Source organism: Nelumbo nucifera, chromosome 4 (assembly GCF_055504915.1).
Source record: "Nelumbo nucifera cultivar China Antique chromosome 4, China Antique-T2T, whole genome shotgun sequence".
Classification (NCBI taxonomy): Eukaryota; Viridiplantae; Streptophyta; class Magnoliopsida; order Proteales; family Nelumbonaceae; genus Nelumbo; species Nelumbo nucifera.
In genome coordinates this window covers 41,576,579-41,599,361 of record NC_142652.1, presented here as the reverse complement: position 1 = coordinate 41,599,361, position 22,783 = coordinate 41,576,579, and the positions used below count along the sequence as shown (strand labels likewise).

General features: G+C 38.4%; 1 protein-coding gene across 6 annotated transcripts in view; it reads left to right on the top strand.

Annotated features, from left to right (window-relative positions):
- The first annotated feature begins 2,677 nt into the window (after positions 1 to 2,677).
- The window catches only part of LOC104611048 (ATP phosphoribosyltransferase 1, chloroplastic-like), a 36,511-nt gene continuing 16,405 nt past the window's right edge, over positions 2,678 to 22,783 (top strand). Inside the window, exons 1-7 of one of the 6 annotated variants that reach the window (XM_010277963.3) lie at positions 2,678 to 2,930; positions 3,266 to 3,566; positions 3,683 to 3,742; positions 4,008 to 4,121; positions 13,564 to 13,629; positions 13,741 to 13,848; positions 13,977 to 14,060. In XM_010277963.3, coding sequence (XP_010276265.1) covers positions 3,306 to 3,566; positions 3,683 to 3,742; positions 4,008 to 4,121; positions 13,564 to 13,629; positions 13,741 to 13,848; positions 13,977 to 14,060 — 693 coding nt within the window. In that variant the 5' untranslated portion in view covers positions 2,678 to 2,930; positions 3,266 to 3,305. Of the gene's footprint in view, positions 2,931 to 3,186; positions 3,567 to 3,682; positions 3,743 to 4,007; positions 4,170 to 13,563; positions 13,630 to 13,740; positions 13,849 to 13,976; positions 14,061 to 22,783 lie in introns of all 6 variants that reach the window. The other 5 variants (XM_088902784.1, XM_088902785.1, XM_088902786.1 and 2 more) reach the window with 5 other exon arrangements.

Below are 22,783 nucleotides of genomic sequence, written 5' to 3'. Positions count from 1 at the left end.
TACTATTATAATTAAATTTTGTATTCTATTTTCTGCCATTAATAAAAATAAATTTCATTATAACAATTATTTTTATTTATTATGATGAATATATAACATTATAAATGTTCCCAAATGCGACAAAATTTTGTACTTATCCATTGTTTGTGTTCTATATATATTTTTTAAATATTTATTATTTAATTATGACATCATGAGTTTCTTTGAAAAGTTGGATCATTGACCCACCATCTAGATAAGAAAACAACTTTACGTTTGGATTTGTTTTAAATTATATGTCATCTACATTACATAAATAGTTTTTACTTATCATACTTAATTTTTTGTTTGATATAATTAATACATAATTTTTATATATTCTTTTGATTACTTGTAATTCTTTTTTATTTTTTAAAGATTTATTATTTAACTATCATATCATTAGTTAATCCATTTGACCCAAACCCCTAACCCACAACCTAAAAAGGAAAATAATTTGATTTCTAGGTTGACACTAACTATTATATTACGTTTCCATTATTGATAATGAATGTATAATATTAGAAATGTACCTAATGTTTATTTTTATGAATATATAACATTAGATATATGCCCATTTTTTTATTTTTATTTATGTTATTATTTATATTTTCTATTTTTTAAAACTTTATTACTTGACTATGACATCATTTCATTTTTAGGTTGATTTTAACTTTGGCATTCCATTTATATTATTAATAAAATTACTCCTTACATTTTATGTGTACTTTTTATTTAGTATAATGAATATGCAATATTAGAGATATGTCCAATTCTTTTTATTTTTTGCATTATATATTTTAATTTATTATTATTTAATTATGACATTATTTATTACCCATTTGACTCAAAATGATTGAATTGCTTACCCACCATTGGGAGGGAAGAAAATAGTTTTGTTTTCAAATTATTTTTCAAAATATTTACTTTTATAATATTAAAATTAATTATGTGGATTTAATAATAAAATATACCTTAATATGAGATTTAATGAGAGAATAGGAAAATAGTTTTAAATTTTACATTCGTTTTCCATCATTAATAAAAGCATTTCTTATTTATCATACTTATTATTGTTTAATATGTTGAATATATGATGTTAAAAATGTTTCCTATTTTTTTAATCTCTATATTTTTTGCATTCTATCATTTTTGAATTTTATTATTTAATTGTGACAACATGGATTGGCTTGGCCCATTTGACCCAAAATGGTTTAATTTCTTACCACTGCCTAGATGAAAACACTATTTTTTTTTTCAGTTAAATTTTAAAAGTATGTTTTTATGTTATTAGAATTATTAATTTATTATGTATGGATTCAATTAATAGAACTTAATGATGAGAAGAAATAAAAGTGCCTTAAATATATAATTCAATGAAAGTGAATGCAAATTAATACCTTAAGTGTTGGATTTAAGGAGAGGAAATTGAATGCATTGAATACTTTATGATTGTCTCTTTTTCAACTCATTTAATATTAATAATTGATTACCCTTTTGTCTTCATTTTTTATTAATAAACTTAAATATAGAAGGGTAAATTTTGTTCTCAAAAAATTGAAGAAATATTACTTGGGCTGTTTGTGCTTTTTTAAGTAGTATAGATTTGCTTATTCTTGCCTTCTCTCTTTACTAACTTGAGTTGGAATCTTCTGTAAATTAACAAAACACATTCCAACCCTCTACCAAGTATCAACTTGATCTAACACCACATATCTCACCATGAGACAGAGACCCATCATAAAAGTGGGACTAGGGGTGTAAACGGATTGAATTCGAACTAGATTAGGCAATATTCGAATTCAAATCCGACTAGAAAATTGGATATTGAAAAATAACATTCAAATTCAAATTCGATTAAATATTTGAATATTCGATCGAATTCGACTAATTAATTTAAGTAATTAGTAAATATATAGAATAAATATTTTATTTATATAAAATATATAAATACATAACTTATTTATATAATTTAATTATTATATATATAAATTATATAAATTAAATATTTTATATTTATAAATATATAACTTATCAAATTTTGAATTCAAAATCAAAATTTCGAATATTATTAACACCCTTAAATGGGACCCGCCATGTATGAGACAGGCGGTGTGAGATTATGTTGGTAGAGAGTTGGATGATGTATTGTTGGTAGGTGATCCAGACTCTACCAACTCTCCCTCTCTACTTGCTTGGATCACCTGCGGAAGTGATATGTAGCTTTCTATAGGAACTATGTACTCGCTCATTTTTCCACATTCCTCTCCCTCTGACCCACCGCTCCCTTTTCCACTTTGATGGCTGGTCCATTTTTCTCAACATTGATCGTCACTATTCTGATTTGAGTAATTTCTAAGGAAACCGGATCTGCTATTTACACAGCGTACCTCACACCGATTTCACAGATACATCCACCGTTCAGTGAGAATATCTCACATGAATAATATATAAATATGGAGATGTTTCCGATATATGGTGGAATGTCTCTGTGAAGTCGGTGTGAGACGCGCTGCGTGAGGAGTAGATCCGTTTTCATTTTTAAGGTCGAAATAGATTTTTCCTAATATATAATATTTTACGTTTAATGTTCATGCCCGATCCGAGTCCGACCTGAATCGGACGGTTAAGATACTATTCGAATTTGATTACGAGAGGTTCAAATATGGATGTAGACCACTTGATCCGATCTACCGCTCGCTCGCTCGCTCGCCTCCCCTCCCCTTGCCTCCTTTCTTTTATTTTTTATTTTTTTCTGAAGTTCAACCACACCGGCACACTGCCTCCGGTCTAGGCGAGAGTTGTCTGCTCAAATTCATTGAAATGCAAATGCAAAAGGTTTAGCAGAACTAGCTTAGAACATTCACGGACTTAACCACAAAGGAAGCTGCCTTCTTCAACCCCTTCTTCTGGTATTCTGCTTGTTATGTTCGATTTTCTGGCTTTGATTTGTAATTTGCTTACTATTTACTAATTCGATTTGGAAGCATGAATATTTATCATGGTCAAGGAATTAAAATTCTAATTCTCAATTACTTCTGTGGATATTCTGTCTTGTGTTGTCTTTTTACTGTGGTTTTCTCCCCATTCTCTTTTTTGGGTAGGTTTTGAATTCTCAGATTAGTAGTTTCATGGACTAATTCTTGATGAGTTGTTCATTATTTTCAGATTCGTACATTCCTTGTGGGCTATGTGAATTCTAAATATTTGAATACATGTTCATTCTATTTTTCTGTATTTGTTTTAGTGTAGCTTGAAGTGGTGCTGCTTCCAGGCATCCTTCAACCATGATCTTATACCAAACTCTCCTACAACGTTTTCCTCCCTGTACACCTATCCCCTCTCTCTGCACGTTTTCAATACATTCTTCTTCCTCTCCTTCTCCTTCTTGCCCATCATCTTACAACCCTGTAAAGCGTGTAACCTTTAGCTGCTCTTTACCATCTCCCTCGTTAGCTGTGGAGAGAAGGGTCACAGAGAGAAATGAGATTCGCTTTGGATTACCAAGTAAAGGTCGAATGGCTTCAGATACTCTTGATCTTCTCAAGGTATCTTCTTTTGGTTACATTTATCTTCCTTTTTCATAACGGCTGCATGGTCTTCTTCTTTTTCTTCTTCTAATCTTAATGTGCCTTTCATTTTTTTTGTATTGTCTTTCACAAAGGATTGCCAACTCTCAGTTAGGCAGGTAAATCCTCGACAATATGTTGCAGATATTCCGCAGGTGTGTATTTTATATCATTTAATGTTTTCATGTTTGTTCTTTTGCGTTGCCATTGGTTAGTTTGCTTTGCTACTTTTCCTGGAAGATATTGCAGATATTCCAGTTTCCAGTAAAATAGCATTATACTAGGTTTTTATCTGTATTGCTTTCTGCAATTGCTTTTCATGAAAAATTGACAACACATAGATGCCATTTTGAATTTTTTTTTCCATCAATAATCAATGACTTATTTTATTTTAATTAACTTTTAAATGTGTTAGTGCAGCTTGCAAACTTAGAGGTCTGGTTTCAGCGGCCCAAGGATATTGTTCGCAAATTACTTTCAGGAGATCTGGACCTTGGTATCGTGGGTTTTGATACAGTCAGTGAATATGGACAAGTAAGCATGCTATCATTGTTGGGTCCAGACTTTAAGAGACAATTTTGGGTATCCATCTCTTTTATTTCATTAATCTCTTCTTTTGGTGATAGGGAAGCTGAACAATTATCTTTTCTGGCAATTTTATAAAAAACTGTTTTATACACACTTTGGCTGTGTAATAAGAAAGGCTACATCTGGGATGAACCCCTTGTACTGTTGGGTTCTTACCTCTGATATTTCATCATCACCATCCATGCCTTATCCCAACTATATTAGATTGGCTACATAAATCCTGTTTTTCCAATCTGTTCTATTTAAAGCCATATCCACTGTTAAATTATAGTACTGTTGGTTCAATTGGTTTAGTGTTTATGTTAGTCTTATTTATGTTTTAAGTTCTTGAACTTATTATGGGCCTTAGTTATTGGGCCTAAACTTGTTTTATTCTTTTTATGTTTAGGTGTCCCATCACTAATCAGGGGCATTCTAGTCCTTTCTTATAACATTACATTGTGAATACTTATATAAGATTCTAGGGCCGGCCGAAGTGACTAAGCCGCCATTCATAGATCTCTTTTTTCTTCTTCTTCTTCGGCTGCTGTTCTCTAGCAAACATGGTATCAGAGCACTAATCGGTCTAACTGGTTACAACCGCCTCTTTCCTCCACTTCTCTATTCCTTCTTTTTTTTTCTCTCTTCTATCTCGGCCACTGTGAAGAAACCCTAGGGCTGACCGTAAAATACAACAAGGTCTGTATCTAGGGTTTCTCTTGGTTGTAGGGCCCAAGGGGAGTTTGTTCCAGAAGCTGATGCCCTACTAGAAACCCTGCAGCAGGTAGTAGCCATTCGGCTGCTAAGAGAGATATGTGTGGAACAGATCTAAGTGGAAGGACTGAGTTAGACAGTCCTAGTACAGATCGTAAGGGTGGTCACAGTCTAGGTTCGACCACTAGAGGTGCCAAAGAGGTTTTGCCCTCGGCTACAGCTACGACAACAGAGTCCAGAAGTGTTTAGTACAGTACAGGGATGGATTGTTCTTGGTTTCAGAACTGTTACAAAGGTGCTTCAGACCTGTTACGGGGGGTTCTCAGACTTATAACAACTTCGGTAAGTCTAAAATCGTGTCCTTTGTACTGGGATTTCAATTGTGATCACTGTAAGATGAAGGAGATGTCTTCAATATCAGGAGAAGTGTCTTCTAAGGATAATAGAATTGGTGGGAGGTCTTCTAATATGGAAAACCCAAATCTGCACAGCTTGCAGATCACCAGTGTATTGTTGGACGAATATAACTTCAGAGAATGGTCTGTTTCAGCCATGCTCTTCATTACTTCCCGGGAACTTACAGGTTATTTAGATGGACAAAAGCAGGAACTTGAAGAGGGTGGTGTGGAGTACGCAATATGGTGTAAGGAAAATGCTACTGTTATGTCCTGGCTGCTTGCTTCGATGACTCCAAGAGTGGCCGGGACTTTCAACACTTTCCCACTGTTGCTAAGATTTGGGAGAAAGTGTCTAAAACTTATGGACAGAGAAAGAACAACGCAAGAATCTATAGGCTAAACCAAGACATTGCTGCATTGAGACAAGGAGATATGACAGTTGCAACTTATTTTGCAACCCTAGGACTATGGGAAGAACTTGATCATCATCTTATTCTTGGTTGGGAGAATATAAGAGACAAGGAGAGGCATGATAAACAAATTGAAGAAGGTAGAGCCTTTAAGTTCTTGGCTGGCTTAGACCCAATGTATGAGAGCATAAGGTCTCAAATTTTGGGAAGGGATGAAATGCCAGATTTACACCATGTCTACTATCTAGTAAGGAATGAAGAGGTTAGGAGGAAAGAGATGCAAGTTGACACTCAAATACAGCCTGTTGAACATTCAGCCTTGATTTCTTCAAACCAAAAAGGGAGCAAGCATTCAGACAAGAGGCATCTTAAGTGCACTCATTGTGGAGGTGAAAGGCATGTAAAAGAGACTTGTTGGGTTCTTTATCCTCATCTGAAACCAGCTGCGTTAAGGAAAGACAAGAAGCCTCAGAGGAATCAAATAGCAAGTGGGAACTTCGTTACTAGTCATAGTGGTGAGAGCTCGAAGAACACATCTACAGTTACACTTCCTCCCATGGGACTGACTGCTAATTCCCACACATCCGGGTCCTTGGATTTCACTGCTAATGAGGTAGAGGTCCTTAGCCGGGCCTTAACCCGTCTAAGGACTAATTCCCTTGCTTCCACTTCTCTTGCCAGATCAGGTATTGTCTCTGCTTATAGTGCAACTAGTTCTATAGAGTACTTCTTAGATTATTTTCTTCTTATCGTTTGATGTCTGGCCAAGATAAGATGAGAGTTGCTGATGGTTCCCTCTCCACCATCTCTGGGAAAGGGGGGGTTGACCTAAGCAAGGACCTCTCTCTTAAATCTGTTCTACATGTTCCCAATCTTACTTCCAACCTCTTATCTGTTTTGAAGCTTACCAAGAATTTAAACTGTAGCATAACTTTCTTTCCTACTCGTTGTGTCTTTCAGGACAGACTGACGAAGAGAACGATTGGGAGCAATCATGAGTGTGGAGGTCTCTACTATTTTGATGCAGACATCAGTTCAGCCTTACAATCATTTGCTGCCAATAGTCAGAATAATGAGGAGTCAATAGCTAGGTTACACTTGTGGCATGCTAGGCTAGGTCATTTACCTTTTTCGTCATTGCAAGGGTTGTTTCCTGAATTATTCAAGGGTGTTTCGAGTCAAAGTTTAGTTTGTGAAGTGTGTCAGTTGTCAAAACAATGTAGAAATCTTTATCCCATTTCTAGTAATGGAATTCAAGCTCCTTTTGATTTGGTCCATTCTGATGTTTGGGGCCCTTCACCTCTTGTTTCTGTAGATGGCTTTCGTTACTTTATCAGCTTTAATGATCACTATTCACGATGCACATGGATCTAGTTGTTAAAAGGACGTGATGAAGTGCCACGGATAACCATGGCATTTTGTAAAATGATTGAAACTTAATTCGACAAGAAGATTAAGCAATTCCATTCAGACAATGCTGCTGAATATTTTGAAAGTTCCTTGAACCTGTTCTTGGAGGATGCAGGAATGCTACACCAGTCATCTTGTTCTAGTACCCCTCAACAGAATGGGGTTGCTGAGTGCAAAAATAGACACTTATTGGAGACAACTCGAGCTTTACTATTTCAGCACAAGGTTCCCAAGCACTATTGGTCTCAAGCAATTCTTACCGCATCATATCTGATAAATCGGATGCCATCTAAGGTGTTGGGTATGAAAACTCATTTCTCTGTCCTTTGCCTTAATTTTCCAGACTTTTCTCTTCCACCTAGAGTCTTTGGCTGTGTATGTTTTACTCATGTAAAGGATCCAAAGAAGACCAAGTTGGATCCTAGGGCTACAAAAGGAATCTTTCTAGGGTACTCTCCTACACAGAAGGGTTACAAGTGTTATGATCCAGTTACCAAGAAGAAATACGTCACAAAGGATGTGGTATTTTTTGAGTCTCAATCCTATTTTCATTCTTCCCAGAATCCTCTTCAGGGTGAGACTAGTGGGATGGAAGAGGATTCTTCTTCTCCATTTTTTTTGTGCCTCTTTCAGCCTTGGGCCTTCCACCTTCTCCTCCTGATCCTCCTAGTTGTAGCATCCCAGGTGAATCTAGTGAGGCTCCCATTGAACCTGTTACCACTCTTGATGCTGTGGATGTAACTGAGGACACTAATAGGCAACAAAAAGATATGAGAATCACCTACAACAGAAGGAAAAAAGACCCTCCAACTCATGGCAGCAACCAATCGGAGTCGGATCAATCTGTCTCAACAACTCTAGGTAATCTTATCACTCATACTTCTGATTTGGATCTCCCTATTGCTCTTCGTAAGCCTACCCGTTCTTGTACTATCCGACACCCCATTGCTGAATATGTTTTTTATTCACGTTTATCTCCTCGTTATTATTCCTTTGTGTCTGCTCTCTCTTCCGTGCATGTTCCTACTAGGTACTCAGAGGCAGTGTCTGACCCAAAATGGAAAGAGGCTATGAATGAAGAAATGAAAGCCTTAATGAAAGCCAGGACTTGGGAATTAGTGGATCTACTAGAAGGGAAGAGCACTGTGGGATGCAAGTGGGTGTTCACTGTAAAGCATAGGGAGGACGGGTCCATTGAAAGATACAAGGCCAGACTAGTGGCAAAGGGGTTTACTCAAAAGGAAGGGATTGACTACAAAGAGACCTTTGCTCCAGTTGCAAAGCTCAACACAATCAGTATTCTATTGTCATTAGCTACAAACTTCTCATGGGAGCTATATCAGTTGGACGTGAAGAACGCTTTCCTAAATGGCGATCTACATGAAGAGGTATTCATTAATCCTCCACCAGGTTATGGTTTTGATGCGAAAGTGTCTAGACTGAGAAAGGCATTATATGGTCTTAAGCAGTCCCCTCGAGCTTGGTTTGAGAAGCTCTGTGGGGCCATGTAGAGAATGGGATACACTCAAAGTGGTGCAGATCATACTTTGTTCATAAGGAAACAGGATAGCAGACTTACGACACTCATTGTCTATGTGGATGATATGGTGATTACAGGGAATGATCTAGAAGAGATAAAACGATTGAAGGAGTTCTTGGCATCTGAGTTTGAGATCAAAGACTTGGGCCATATGAGATACTTCCTTGGAATTGAAGTTGCTAGGTCACAAGAGGGCATTTATATATGTCAACGGAAGTATGCCCTTGATCTTCTAGAGGAGACAGGTATGATGGGGAGTAGACAAGTAGATACTCCAATAGAACAAAATCATTGTCTACAGGAATCAGTTGGAGAGGACTACCTTGATAAAGAGAGATACCAAAAACTAGTAGGGAAATTGATATATATGTCTCTCACTCGACCAGATATTGCTTATGCCGTACATGCACTCTCCAAAGATTCCTCATATGAGAGCAGCGGAAAGGATTCTTAGGTATTTGAAGACTTGCCCAGGAAAAGGAATTTTGTTCAAAAAACACAATAAAATTGAAATTGAAGCGTATACTGATGCATATTGGGCTGGTTCTGTTGGAGACAGGAAGTCTACTTCTGGGTATTGCACGTTCGTTGGAGGGAATTTGGTTACATGGCGAAGTAAAAAGCAGAATGTGGTTGCTAGATCAAGTGCAGAGGCTGAATATCGAGCTATGGCTCATGGTGTTGCTGAACTGTTGTGGCCTAGGACCCTTCTTGGTGAGATCGGGATAAGGGTCGAGTGTCCTCTCAGGTTGTATTGTGACAACAAGGCTGCCATCAACATTGCAAATAACCCAGTGCAACATGATAGGACGAAGCATATTGAGATTGACCAACACTTCGTTAGAGAAAGGATAGTCTCAAGGGAACTCTGCATTCCTTATACTCCTTCTGAGATGCAGATTGCAAATGTGCTAACAAAAGGACTAACTTCAATGAAATTCTTAGACTTACTTGGCAAGCTAAAGATGAATGACATCCATGCTTAGCTTGAGGGGGAGTGTTGGTTCAATTGGTTTAGTGTTTATGTTAGTCTTATTTATGTTTTAAGTTCTTGAACTTATTATGGGCCTTAGTTATTGGGCCTAAACTTGTTTTATTCTTTTTATGTTTAGGTGTCCCATCACTAATCAGGGGCATTCTAGTCCTTTCTTGTAACGTTACATTGTGAACACTTATATAAGATTCTAGGGCCGGCTGAAGTGACTAAGCCACCATTCACAGATCTCTTTCTTCTTCTTCTTCTTCGGCTGCTGTTCTCCAGCAAACAAGTACTTAAGTCATTTCTTAAGACTTCTGATATTTGTTAACTTGAATATTATACTTTTTTTCAAGGAGTAGGGTAGAGTGATCTCTATAGGGTTTCCAGTTTGCTGATACGGTTTCTGCCTTATTTACATGTTGGCTATAGATGAATACCTTTTCTTTTGCAAGGATAGGCCTTCCCTGTGTTACACTTTGTTTTCTCTTGGGCCTTGGGGTTTGCAATGGCAATGCTTTTATACCTTTGCTATCAATTTTTGCAATTGTCAATTAAAAAGCAGATGTATTTAGATAGAGGGAACACAAATGGGTAAGGATGTTGACATGGATGAATTGTGTTGTGTATCTTGCAAGGGTATGCACTTCTACTAATGAAGAAAGGAAGAAGGGCACAAATACTTATCATAACCCTCTTCGTCACCATCATCATCATCCAAATTGTATTCCTGATCCCAACTAGATGGGGTCAACTGCATGAATCCTGTTTTACCATTCTGTTCTGTTTAATGCAATATCCATTGTTAAATTATGGGTACTTAAATCATTTCTTGCTACTTTGACTCATGCCCTTCTAGCCCCTTCAACTTGCAACAGATTGCTTCTTCTTACGGGTGTTATGAAGTGTTGATGATCTTCCATGCATGTGACCAAACCATCTTACTCTACTTTCTCTCATTTTTCACCTATTGGAGGTACTCCTAAGTTCCTTCTAATGACTTCATTTCTGAAACTATCTTTTTTTTTTGATCAATAACAGTACCAATTTTATTAAAAGACGAAATTTAGAACAAATAAGGGGGAGGGATAAACACTCTTAGCCCTCCCCTAAAGGAAGAGCACAAAACAACCCAAAATAACTCATTCCTTCCCACCCCTTGTTTACCAAGCGTATCAGCAACAGCATTTGCATCCCTTTTGACCCAAATTACAAGACACCTCTACCCCTTGCAGCAATTTAACAACTTATCTCTTTTCGTGAATGTAGCACCACCATCCCTCTTCCTCCTTTTTTTGAAGCCAACTAATTACAAGCTTTGAATCACCTTCTATCACCAACTTCCTAATATTCAGCTCTTTAGCCTTTTGGATCCCTTCCATAACAGCCCTAATTTCAGCTCTTAAGGAATCCCCTTCACCAATTGGGCCTGAGAAGATCGCAATGATATTTCCTTCTTCATTCTTGAAAACCCTCCAATGCCGAAAGGATCTGGATTACCTTCACTACTTCCATCAAAATTAAGTTTAATGAAACCACTAAAGGGTGGGGACCACAATGGCCTGACCACCTCCTTAGCAGGAGTAGAATCAGCCACGTCCCTCCACTTCCTCATCATTTATGAAACTATCATTTCTATTTTTTCCACTCATCCATCTTAGCATACACATTTTTGCCATATACATTTTTGTGGACATGTTTCTTGACTACCCAACACTCTGCTCCATATAGCATAGTTGGCCTGACAACTATTTTATAGAAATTTCCTTCTAATCTAGTGGTATTCACCCTATCACATAAAACTCCAGATGCACATCTCCATTTTGTCCATCTTGCTGTATTTTTTTGGGCAACATCCTCATTAGTCTCTCCCTTGTTATGAATTATTGAACAAAGGTACCAAAAAAAAGGTTATTTTGAGTTACCTTAGAGAGATCTGATTGTTCCACTTGGCTTGTTTTAATATTGAGGCCTATAAAACCAAATTACCCCTACAAATACGTCATCATCATGATTGTCATCCAAGCCTTATCCCAACTACATGAGATCAGTTTTTTGAGACCTTGGTCCATCCTCCTGCTCTCTCTGGCCTTTCCTTCCCTGTTAATGAGATTTGGTGTAAACCCATTCCTCCTCGGGTTGGTAGTTTTTGTTGGAAGACTTTCCTGGAAAGAATAAACACAACTGACTTGTTTCAAAGAAAGAGACCTAATTCTTGCTTACTTCCCAATAGGTGTGTTCTTTGTAAAGCTAATGGGGAAACGACTAACCACCTTATGGTTACTTGTCTGGTTACTAAGACTATATGGGAGTGGGCTTCATCCTTGTTTGGATGCACTTGGAATCCCCCCGTGAGTTTGCAAAGCTTGTTCTCTCCTTCGTTCTCAAGATGACCTAAGAAAAGAGGGAAGATCATGTGGAGAAGCATTAGAGCGGCTGTGTGCTGGTCCGTATGGGAAGAGAGGAACTCTAGACTTTTTTTCAGACAAGGAAAGATCTATGGAGAATTTAACTGAATTGATACACTTAAGGGTTAATCACTGGCTGAAATCTTTGGAGCTTTTTTCAGATTTCTCCATGGCTGATCTTTTGAGAAAGTGGAAAGAAATTGCTACCTTGGCTCAGTGCAAAAGGACCTCTAGACCTTCTTGGTTCCCCCCTCCTTCAGGATTCATGAAACTGAATTTTGATGGTTGTAGTTTAAGGAATCCTGGGCCTTTTGGGATTGGGGGAGTTTTCAGAAATGAGGCTGGGATTATTTTTGCTATGTTCTCTGGCCTTATTGGTGAGGGTGACTCTCTTAGGGCAGAGGTTTTAGCAGCTTTGGAAGGAATCAAAAGAGCAAGAGAATTAAACATTTGGTGCTTGATCATTGAAGGGGACTTGGAGGTGGTAATTAGGTGGTTGAAGGAAGATAGCAATGGTTTGTGGAGCTACAGAAATGAAAAAAAAAAAATTTAAATGGCTGAGTAGGGATATTGAGGTGAAGTACAACTGGGTGAAGAGAAGTGCTAATTCCATGGCTGATGGGTTAGCCAAGCAAGGGGTACTTAAGGATTCTTTGTTTTGGACCACTTTTTAGCTTTCTTTCTTGTTCTCTGTTGTGGGGGAGTTAAGATATTTTACCTCCCCTCTCTTGTACTCAAAGTTTCACAATTTTTATAATCTAATAAAGCATTCTATTATTGATCAAAAAAAAAAAAAACTACATGAGATTAGTTACATGAATCCTGTTTTGCCATTTTGTTCTATTTAATGCCATATCCATTGTTAAATTATTAGCACTTAAATCATTTCTTAGTAGTTTTTCCCATGTCCTTTTTGGTCTACTTCTACCCCTTCTAGCCTTTTCAACTTGCAAAATACCACTTCTTCTTATGGGTGCTGTCAAAGGTCTTCTACACACATGACCCCTACATTTATTATCAATAAAAAACATATTTCTTTTATTGGACTTTTGTGCAAGTTTTGTTTGTGGGGGAAGTGTTATTGTGGTGATACTCTTATTAGGGAATGGGGAGCTTTGTTTGTTCTATTTTTGTTTCTTTTTCTTGGTGACTTCTTGCCACTTCTCTTTGTAACTTCAATTTTCTTTTAATATTTTCCATTTATTATCTGAGAGTGGCCACTTTGTATGCCAAGGGTTTGGTCCTTATCCAGTCCACCCCTCCCACAACCCCGAATAGCTGGAAACCAACATTGGGTAATAGCCTTTATTATCAAGAAAAGAAAATCATTCCTGGTTTCCAAGAATAAAATAATACAAAGTTTCGTTCAACAACTTTAGTAGCAAAATCTAATAGTTGCCTTTTATTTTAGTGCTTATATTGATTTGGTTTTTTTATTGGGTTGTGTTATTTTTGTACCATATATTGCTATAAGGTATTAAAAAGGAAAATGCATGCTATGAACTGTCATAAACAGATTTTACTTTTATATTGACTTTTCTTTTTTGTAACAGGGGAGTGAAGATTTGATCATAGTTCATGATGCACTTGAGTATGGACATTGCCGTTTATCTCTTGCAGTAAGTAACTACCAGATTTTTTGTGTCATTTAAAGGAGGATTTCATATTAAATATTACTTTTTTTCTGGACAATATCTGCTACTGATTATCTTAATTTTGTAAACTTTTAGATCCCCAAGTATGGGATATTTGAAAATATAAATTCACTAACTGAGCTGGCAAACATGCCTCAATGGACTGATGAGAAGCCTCTACGAGTTGCTACTGGTTTTACTTATGTATGTTACTTGATTCGTTCAATTCGTTCTCCTTCTTCTTCTGATTTTTTTTTTTTGTTAAGATGGCACTACATGGAGCAATTATCTATTGTATATTTGTTTTTATTTATTGTTCTTCCTTCAAACAGCTGGGTCCTAAATTTATGAAAGATAGTGGATTAAAACATGTCATTTTCTCAACAGCTGATGGAGCATTAGAGGCAGCTCCTGCGGTAAGAACCATGTTTTGGCCAATAAACCTTTATTTTATGCTTTTCCCTAAGATGCTTTTGAGTTCATTCTGTTTTCATTTGGCATCATGCATACTAGGAGCGTAGGAGTTAGGATATAGGGGTTTGCATTGACAGCCTGTATGTTTCTGTTAATCAATTTCATGGCCCTTTTGATTTCCTGTCTTGAAGATAATAAAGTTGTTTTTTCTGCTGACATATTTATTCTGTTTTGTCTTTTTTTTTTCCATTTTATAATTTGAAATTCTTTGCTAGTTCATTAAACTAAATTTTGGCTTTCTCTTTTTGTATTCAAAGACAGCCTTGATTCTTCAAATGTTTTTTCAACTTAAAGCAGTTTCTGTTTTGAATCTTTTATGATAATCTGATAAATGAATTGCTTGCTGAATTTTATTATTCCTTTATGCCATACTTTTTCCATGTTTCATTTATTTTGCTGATTCAGGGTACAATTAGCAGTGGAAACCAAAAAATATGTCAATGCAATCTCTTTTGTTACCTTGGTTTGATAATCCACAGCAAGGGAGAGATTGAGGAGGGTGTCTCCCATAGAATTAGAGTGGAATGGGCAGAATAGAGGGGTGCATCTGGAGCCCAATGTGATGCAAGAATACCGTTTGGGCTAAAAAAAATTTAATAAAATGATTCTAAGGCCAACAATGTTGTATGGATGTATTTTCAGATTAAGATTCCTTGGTGAAATAGAAAAGATGCGAATGAATATGGGAAAAAAAGGATGGAGTGGGTGGCTGCCGTACTTATTATTATATTAGGGTGAACATAATAAAAGCTGAAGTACAAAACTGCCCCTAAGTCACTAATCGTACATGTAACAGTACATAGCCAACACTCCCCCTCAAGTTGGGCCATAAATGTCAATCATTCTCAACTTGTTATGTAGCTCAATATGACGTGGGGTAGTTACCCCTTTGGTGAGTAAACCAGTTAACTGATTTGAAGTACTCACATAAGTACATATTTTGCCCATTTCCAACTTCTGCCTAATAAAGTGCTTGTCCGCTTTAGTATGCTTGGTTGTGTCAAGGAGAACTCGATTGTGAGCGATGTTGATGGCAGCCTTGTTATTGCAACATAGGGCCATAGGGCTGGTTATAGGAATCCTAAGTCAAGAAGAATATTCTTTATCCACAATACTGCTGTTACTCCATGTGCCATAGCATGATGTTTTGCTTCCACACTTGATTGGGCAACCACCATTTGTTTTTTACTTTTCCATGTCACAAGATCACCTCCCAAAAGTACAATAATTAGAAGTTGACCTTTTATTATCCACAAAACCAGCCCAATATGCATTTGTATAGGCTTTGATTGTCAAGTGCCCATTACTAGCAAACAAGATACCTTTCCCTTGATGTTTCTTCAAATGCGGGAACTCTCTCTGCAATTGAGACATGCACTGTTTTTTTTTGATCAATTACATGCATGCATGTAGGGGCATGCATATGCTGACTAAGAACACCAACAACATATGCTATATCTAGCCTAGTCATAGACAAGTACAGCAACCTTCCTATAAGCCTCTGGAATTGTTTTACATTAGTAACCATATCTCCCACACTTCCACCTAGCCTATGGTTAGGTTCAATAGGTGTGCCAGCTTGTTTGCATCCCATCTTACCTGCATCCTGTTAGAGATCTAGAGTGTATTTCTTTTGGGAGATGAAGATGCTTTTATTGGGCCTGGCAACTTTAAATCCTAGGCAGTACTTAAGAGGACCCAGTCACCTAGATCTGTCGGTGATGATAATATCATCCACATAGACAATAAGAACAACCAGTTTCTTCTCTTCTCTTTTAACATAGTGTGGTCAGACTGGCACTACATCAACCCCATTTGCTGGACAGCTTTATTGATTTGGCGAAATCACATCCTTGGTGATTGCTTTAGTCCACACAGAGACTTCTTCAGGTGATACATTTCTTTCACTTCCTTTAGTAGGAATCCAGGAAGCTACACCATATAACACCTCTTCTTCCATGTCTCCATTCAAAAAGGCATTTTTTACATCAAGTTGATGAAGATTCCATTCCAAATTTGTTGCCAAGGATAATAGGACCTGAATAGAGATCATTTTTGTTATAGGGGCAAAGGTTTTTGTGTAATCCCCACCATACATTCGAGTGAAATCTTTGGATACTAGTTTAGCTTTGTATCCATCTCTCTATGGATTCTTCAGCCCTATGCTTCACCAAGTTCTTACCTGTGGGGAAGGTCCACTAGTTCCCACATATTGTTTTTATGTAGGGCATTGATCTTTTTAAGCATAACATTAGTCTACTTGGTGATTCTAGGGCTTCCACAAGAGTTTTAGGAATAGAAACACTAGACACAACAAAAATATAAGCACGATATGAAGGAGACAAGGAATTACAAGAAGTATAATGAGCAATAAGGTGTTTAGTTAGTAGTGCAGGATCTAACATCCTACGATGGGCAATAGGAATGCCAAGGTCATTAACAACAAGAGGAGACAAAGAAACAGTACTTGGTTGATAAGGTGGAATAGGATATTGATAAAAAAGGTGGAATGTGATTCAAGTTTGCTCCCTCAAAGCCAATTGGCATAGAATGTATGACCATGACTTTGGTTGCTCCACATCGTGAGATGTTTGCTGGACTTTCTAGTTTTGGCGATGAGTGTAGGCCCGAAGAGGTTGAGGAAGAGAAACAGAAATTGATAGGGGAAATAGAACCTGGCTTTTATCACTACATGCCACTACATGTCTCCCCCTGAGGAGGGGCAAGAAAATTTGACTAAGACTCGAAGAAGGTAACATCTAAAGAGATATACAACTTTAACAAGATCATAACACTTAAAACCCTTTTGAGTCAAAACCTTTGCACTCAAACTGTCAGACAGGAACCTAGCAGATGTGCCTGCAGCCAGAATTTGGAATTCGATTTCCCCCTCAATAATCCATGCTTTAGTTTGGGCAGCGGTACTAAATAGGTGCTTCAACAAAGTCATTCTGTCTAAGAGAGGGATGCAGATCCAGGATGATGTAGGACCATCTTAGTTCTAGTCCTTAGAGAATGTTGAATGGTCTTCTTTGATCAGAATTTTATGGCTGTTGATGGCTGTAATGGCTTCTTGAAGGAACAAGAAAGAAAATAGAGAGAGAAAGAAGAGAGAAAATAGACATGGGTCAATCCTGTGGAATAATAGCAAGGGCTCAAATGTTGATATTGAACAATGATGAAATTTATTCTCTCATTCTCTGAGAACGTAAACATAGTGTTTTTGAAATGAAGCGAGAGAGTAAAAGTTATCTTCAAACATTCTTATGTTTCCGGGGGATGTAATGTTTGGTAATAGTTAAAATTTAAAAAGGGAATGGAGTTCGTGCAGGCAGGTCATTGGAGGAGATCCTTGAAGATAGAAACAAAAAATTTCCTGTTCAAAGAGATGAGAATCAAGGGGAAGGTAAGCCTGAAGGTAAGGGAAGCGAAAAAGGGTACAATATTGCTGGAAGGATTAGAAGTGATCGAGTGGCTAAGAGAGTTCATAGCTGGACCTGTTCAAAAGGTAAGCAGATAAATTGGCAGGATTTTAGTACATTAGAAGGGAGAAGATATGTTGTTGAATGTAAGAGGAATAGAAAAGGCTTCTTCATAGCTTTGGCTGAATTTTTTGGTAAGGGACGAAGGCAATTGGTGTGTCTACCAGTAGGAAAACAGAGCCAAGGATGGGGGGGAGTTGACTGGTTGCTCAAAGAGTAGCAAATGATAAAAAAGCCTCCATAAGGGAGGAGAATGCATATCTCAGCAACAGCAGGGTAGAACAAGGGCCAGTGGTTATGGCAAAAACAAAAGGCCAATGCAGAATGGTGGGAGGTCTAGAGAGAGAAGAGTGGGATAGTAAGTTTGTGATACAAGCCAAGGGAAAGGTTAATGATTGGAGGAGGGTAGCTGACTTACTGGCAACCAGGTTGAAGCTGAAGAGTGTCTTCATAGTAACCCCCTTCGATAATTGTAAAGTCCTCCTAGATCCAGTAGAGAATGAATTGGAAATATCAGCTATCAATATTCAGGCTGGTTTCGGATCATCCACAGTCTTTAAATGGAATCCAACATCCAACTCCAAGGATTTATTTGTCGAAGATGGTGTGGTGGTGCGTGTAATAGGCTTGCCATTTCATCTGTGGAAACAAGAAGTAGCAGAGTCTATAGCAGTATTGTGTGGAGGAATCTTGCAAGGAGTTTTTTGGGGTGATCTTTATTCAGTAGCAATCTTGCTAAGTGGTGTGAAGCCAGAAGACATTCCACGAAAGGTAGAGGTACGAACAGAGGGGAGTTCTGTCTCTGTGTGGCTAGCATCCTCCATTGAAGCAAGGTTGTGGAAGGAGGCTCGTATGGTAGGAGGGGAGAAGGAGGAAGGAGCATTACGTGGACTTGTGAGATTGGTTAATTCAAATGGGAAGGAATGTTTCACTAAAAAGGGCCAACAAATTCTAGGAAGCCAAAAAGCTTTGGGGCAAATGGAAGGTCAAACCTATGGAAAGCAAGAAAAGGCTATGACAAATGGCAGATCTTTTGCGCAGGTGGTGTTAGGGGAAATAGACAAAAATATACCAGTGTCTAAAGGGAGAGGGCTGAACCAGCAACCTCAGACAGGGAGGGTTGCTGGTTCGACCATTAAAACAGGGGGGGCGTTTGCTACAGGCTTTGAGTATAGTATATCAGTGTTTAAGGTGCCTTCCAACTCTCCTTGATGTTCGTCACACTGAAATTCCGCTTCATTGTCTGAGTCTGATATCTCCTCTGAGCTACCACAACTGACCCAATCGCCGTCCTCGTCTTCACCATCTTCCCTACACCCCCTGGAATATCTTGCATTTGGCCCATCTCCCTCCGTCCCATCCTGGTCATCTTCTCTATGTTTTGTCACCGGAATCCAACTTAGAGTCTTCTTCGATGAACTCTGGCTAGCTGAAAGAGATTTTCGGTCCCCAACAGTCGAATCTCGTGAGGAAGAAGATAGACACTTGGAATTGTCTATCAACGTCTGCTTATAAAAACGACTCACGTGGCCACTTAAGTGGTCACATGAATCCGAAGAAGTGTTGTGGGCCCTTATCTCATTATGAACAAACCGACCCGGAACTGAGCCAGTCGGGTCAGGATGTGTAGTGAGAAACTCGAACTTGGACCTGACTCGAACCGCCCCTTGGTCTGACCGGGTTACTCCTTTGACCAACTCCGCATAGGACAAACCAGCTGTAAAGTTGTTTTTGTTGTCAAAAAAATTTGAAAGCTTTTCTAAAAATGCCTCTTTACTTTTGGCATTCAACTTTTCAGCTTCCACATTTGATGAAAGCTTCACTCTAGCAGTTGCCACGTGTCCAAACTTCCTTTGCTCAGTCCCGTCAACTGTAATCCATCTTGCCACATCATCTCCTTCAAGCTTCGACCTCCCCATCCACTGCAGTGTTTCAACTTCCCAACTCACCCAAACTTTATACCAGTATCCTTCTGCACATAGTTGTAGTACCCTCGGAACTTCCTCAGGTTTCATTCCAGCAACTCTCAAAAGAACTGCTCTCAAATCTGTAGTCTTGTACGACAGGAGAACACCACCCATCGCTCGCACCAATCTCTCTAGGGTGAATTTTTGCCAGAGATGAAAAGGTAGCCCTAGCAGCTTCAGCTTAATACTGCCTTCTACAGCAGCAGCCTCATTCGAAAGGGGGCACCAATTTTCAATTCTAACAAGTCCTTCACTCGTATCCAGCATGGTGAAGTCCATCGACATCTCCCCCACATCAAGGACTGCTTTTCTATTGTTGAATGGAATAAGAGTGACCGTCTGGTTTAACCCAAGCTTCAACGACACCTCCTCTAACAACCCCTTCCAGTCCTTTACCTCCTTCCTCGCAGATAAAATGAGTTTCTTCTCCCAAGCTCCCTTCTCCCCGGCCAAAGCGATTTTTGGTTCTGGTATTGTAAACACCACTGTTGGCTTCCCTTGGTTTTCCACTGTGTCTTCTAAGCCCAACCTCTCCAGTCTCTTTCTTCTTTCTGTCATCTCTTCTTTCTTACTCTGTCCACCAACTACTTTCTCTGCGTGTGCCTTCACGGTCCCTGATTCCTTGCTGACTAATCTCCTGTGTATAGCATTAGCCACCGCTAACCATCCCTACTGCCGAGCACCTTCAGGGATAATTATTGTTTGCCTTTTCCTTTTGTCGAACTTTTCTTCCAGAGTAACAAACCATCCTTTGTTGTTCTTTCTTCTCTTAGCTACGTATTCTCTCTTGACCTGCCTTAGCGTACCTTTCCACACTTCACTCTAGTTCACTTGGGCAGCTCCATCTAAAAAACCTAGAAACCAAGGAACAACATCTCCCACCAACAAAACCGTTCCTCTCATTCCTTCTCTAATCTTCATCGTAAAGTCCTTCTGGTAGAATATCTCCTCTAGCAGCATTTCTTTATTTTCTATTCTCAGAGCTTCTCTCCACTTACCGGCAGGTGAGAACCCTTCTTGTCCTTCGAACTCCATGCTTGTTGATCTAGAAACCAAGCGTTGTTGTTCTTCACCTCATTCTCACAGCTCCTCACATTTGTTGCTGAATGATTGTACTTTCAGAGTGTGTAGAGCTTTGTTTTATATACCATTCAGCATGTATGTTAATTGAAAAATAGCAATTCTCTTTATTAAGAACATTAAATTTCCTCTAAAAATGTGGCAAATCATCATATCTAAAGATAAAAATCTTTTACATATATTAATTTCATTATTTTCAAAAATAATACTACTATAATAAGTAATTAATAGAGCAAATTCATATTAATTAGCAGCTAAAGAAGGTTATTAACTTTATATGATAAATATTCAAGATGAGCTAAAGAAGGTTATTAACTTTATATGATAAATATTCAAGATGGAAAGTAAAATAGAAAAGAAAACAAGGATTGAGTTTCTGTTTTATTTAATTAGAGAGAGAATAGAAAAAAAGAACTTTATTATTCTATTGTTACTTTCCCCTTTCTTTTCTTTTCTTTCTTTCTTTCTTTTTCTCTTCTCAAAACCCTTTGGTCGCCTAGGCGGGTGCCTAGTTGCTAAAAGTCAAGGCGTTTGGGCGAGGTGCCCAGCCAAGGGCGCCTAGTCACCTAGGTGACGCCTAGGCAACGCCTTGACAACTATGCTGATGTTTGGGGCCCTGTTGCTTTACCATCTAAGAGTGGCTACAAGTATTTTATTACCATTATTGATGATTATTCTAGATATACATGGGTATATTCCATGCGAACTAGGGATGAAGTACAAAAAATTATCCAATATTTTCAGCGGATGATCTTCACCCAATTTCAAACTGAAACCCAAATCTTTCAATCAGATAATGGCAAAGAATATTTTCATAGTGATCTCACGGAATTTTTTGCTTCACCTTGTTCACTTCACCGTAGCTCTTGTGCCCGAACACCACAACAAAATGGTGTTGCTGAAAGAAAGAACCGACACCTCCTTGAAGTGGCCCGGGGTTTACTAATTCATATGAATGTCCCGAAACGTTTTTGGCTCGAGGCTGTCCTTTGTGCTACCTATCTCATCAATCGTATGCCCTCTCGTTGGCTAGAGTGCAAAGCCCCACATCGGCTTCTTTTTCCTAAGGCTCCCCTTCTTTCCATTCCTCCTCGTGTGTTTGGTTGTCGTTGTTTTGTTCAAAATTTGTCACCCATTCGTGGAAAATTAAACCCTCGTGCTATTCCTTGAATCTTCTTGGGGTATTCTTTCACTCAGAAGGGATATCGTTGCTTTGATCCTGTTTCTCGAAAGTTTTATGTTTCCATGGATGTCTCTTTCTTCGAGAGTGAGCCTTTTTTCCCTGTTTCTCCTCAGGGGGAGTGTAGGAATGAGGAGAAACTGGTTCTACGCCCTCCTCTTTCTGACCCTCCTCATTTTCGTGTCTTCTTTCGCCGTCACAAAGGCCAACCATGTTCAAGAGTTGTGGAGAACCTAGAAGCTGTACCTCCAATGCCATCAAACTCTCTGGGGGCGGATCATACCCACTTAGTTATCTTGGTTCCTATCGATGTTCCTGACTCTATTGCTATTGATACTTTTGTTGCTAATGACCTTGACCTTCCTATTGCTCACTGGAAAGGTGTTAGTTCTTGCACCACTAAACACCCCATTTCTCACTTTGTTTCCTATGAAAACATTTCACCTTCTTTTGGCCTTTCTCACTTCCATTGATAGTGTTTCTATCCCTAAGAATGTGGCAGAAGCTCTTTTGGTGCCTGAATGGACAAATGCTATGAAAGAGGAAATTAATGCTCTACATAAAAATGACACATGGGAACTAGTAGATCTTCCTAAGGTAAAGGATCTAGTTGGATGTAAATGGGTTTTCACAGTCAAACATAGGGCTGATGGCATGGTGGGGCAGTATAAAGCTCATTTAGTGGCAAAGGGGTTTACACAAGTGTATGAAGTTGATTATGTAGAAACATTTGCACCCGTTGCCAATATGAACTCCATTAGAGTCGTTTTCTCCCTTGCTGCTAATCTTGACTGGGATCTGCATCAGCTCGACATCAAGAATGCCTTCCTGAATGGTGACCTTGAAGAGGAAGTTTACATGGTACAACCCCCTGGTTTTCGGGTCCAAGGTAATGAATAGAAAGTGTGCAGGTTAAAGAAATCATTGTATGGGCTAAAACAATCATCGAGGGCCTA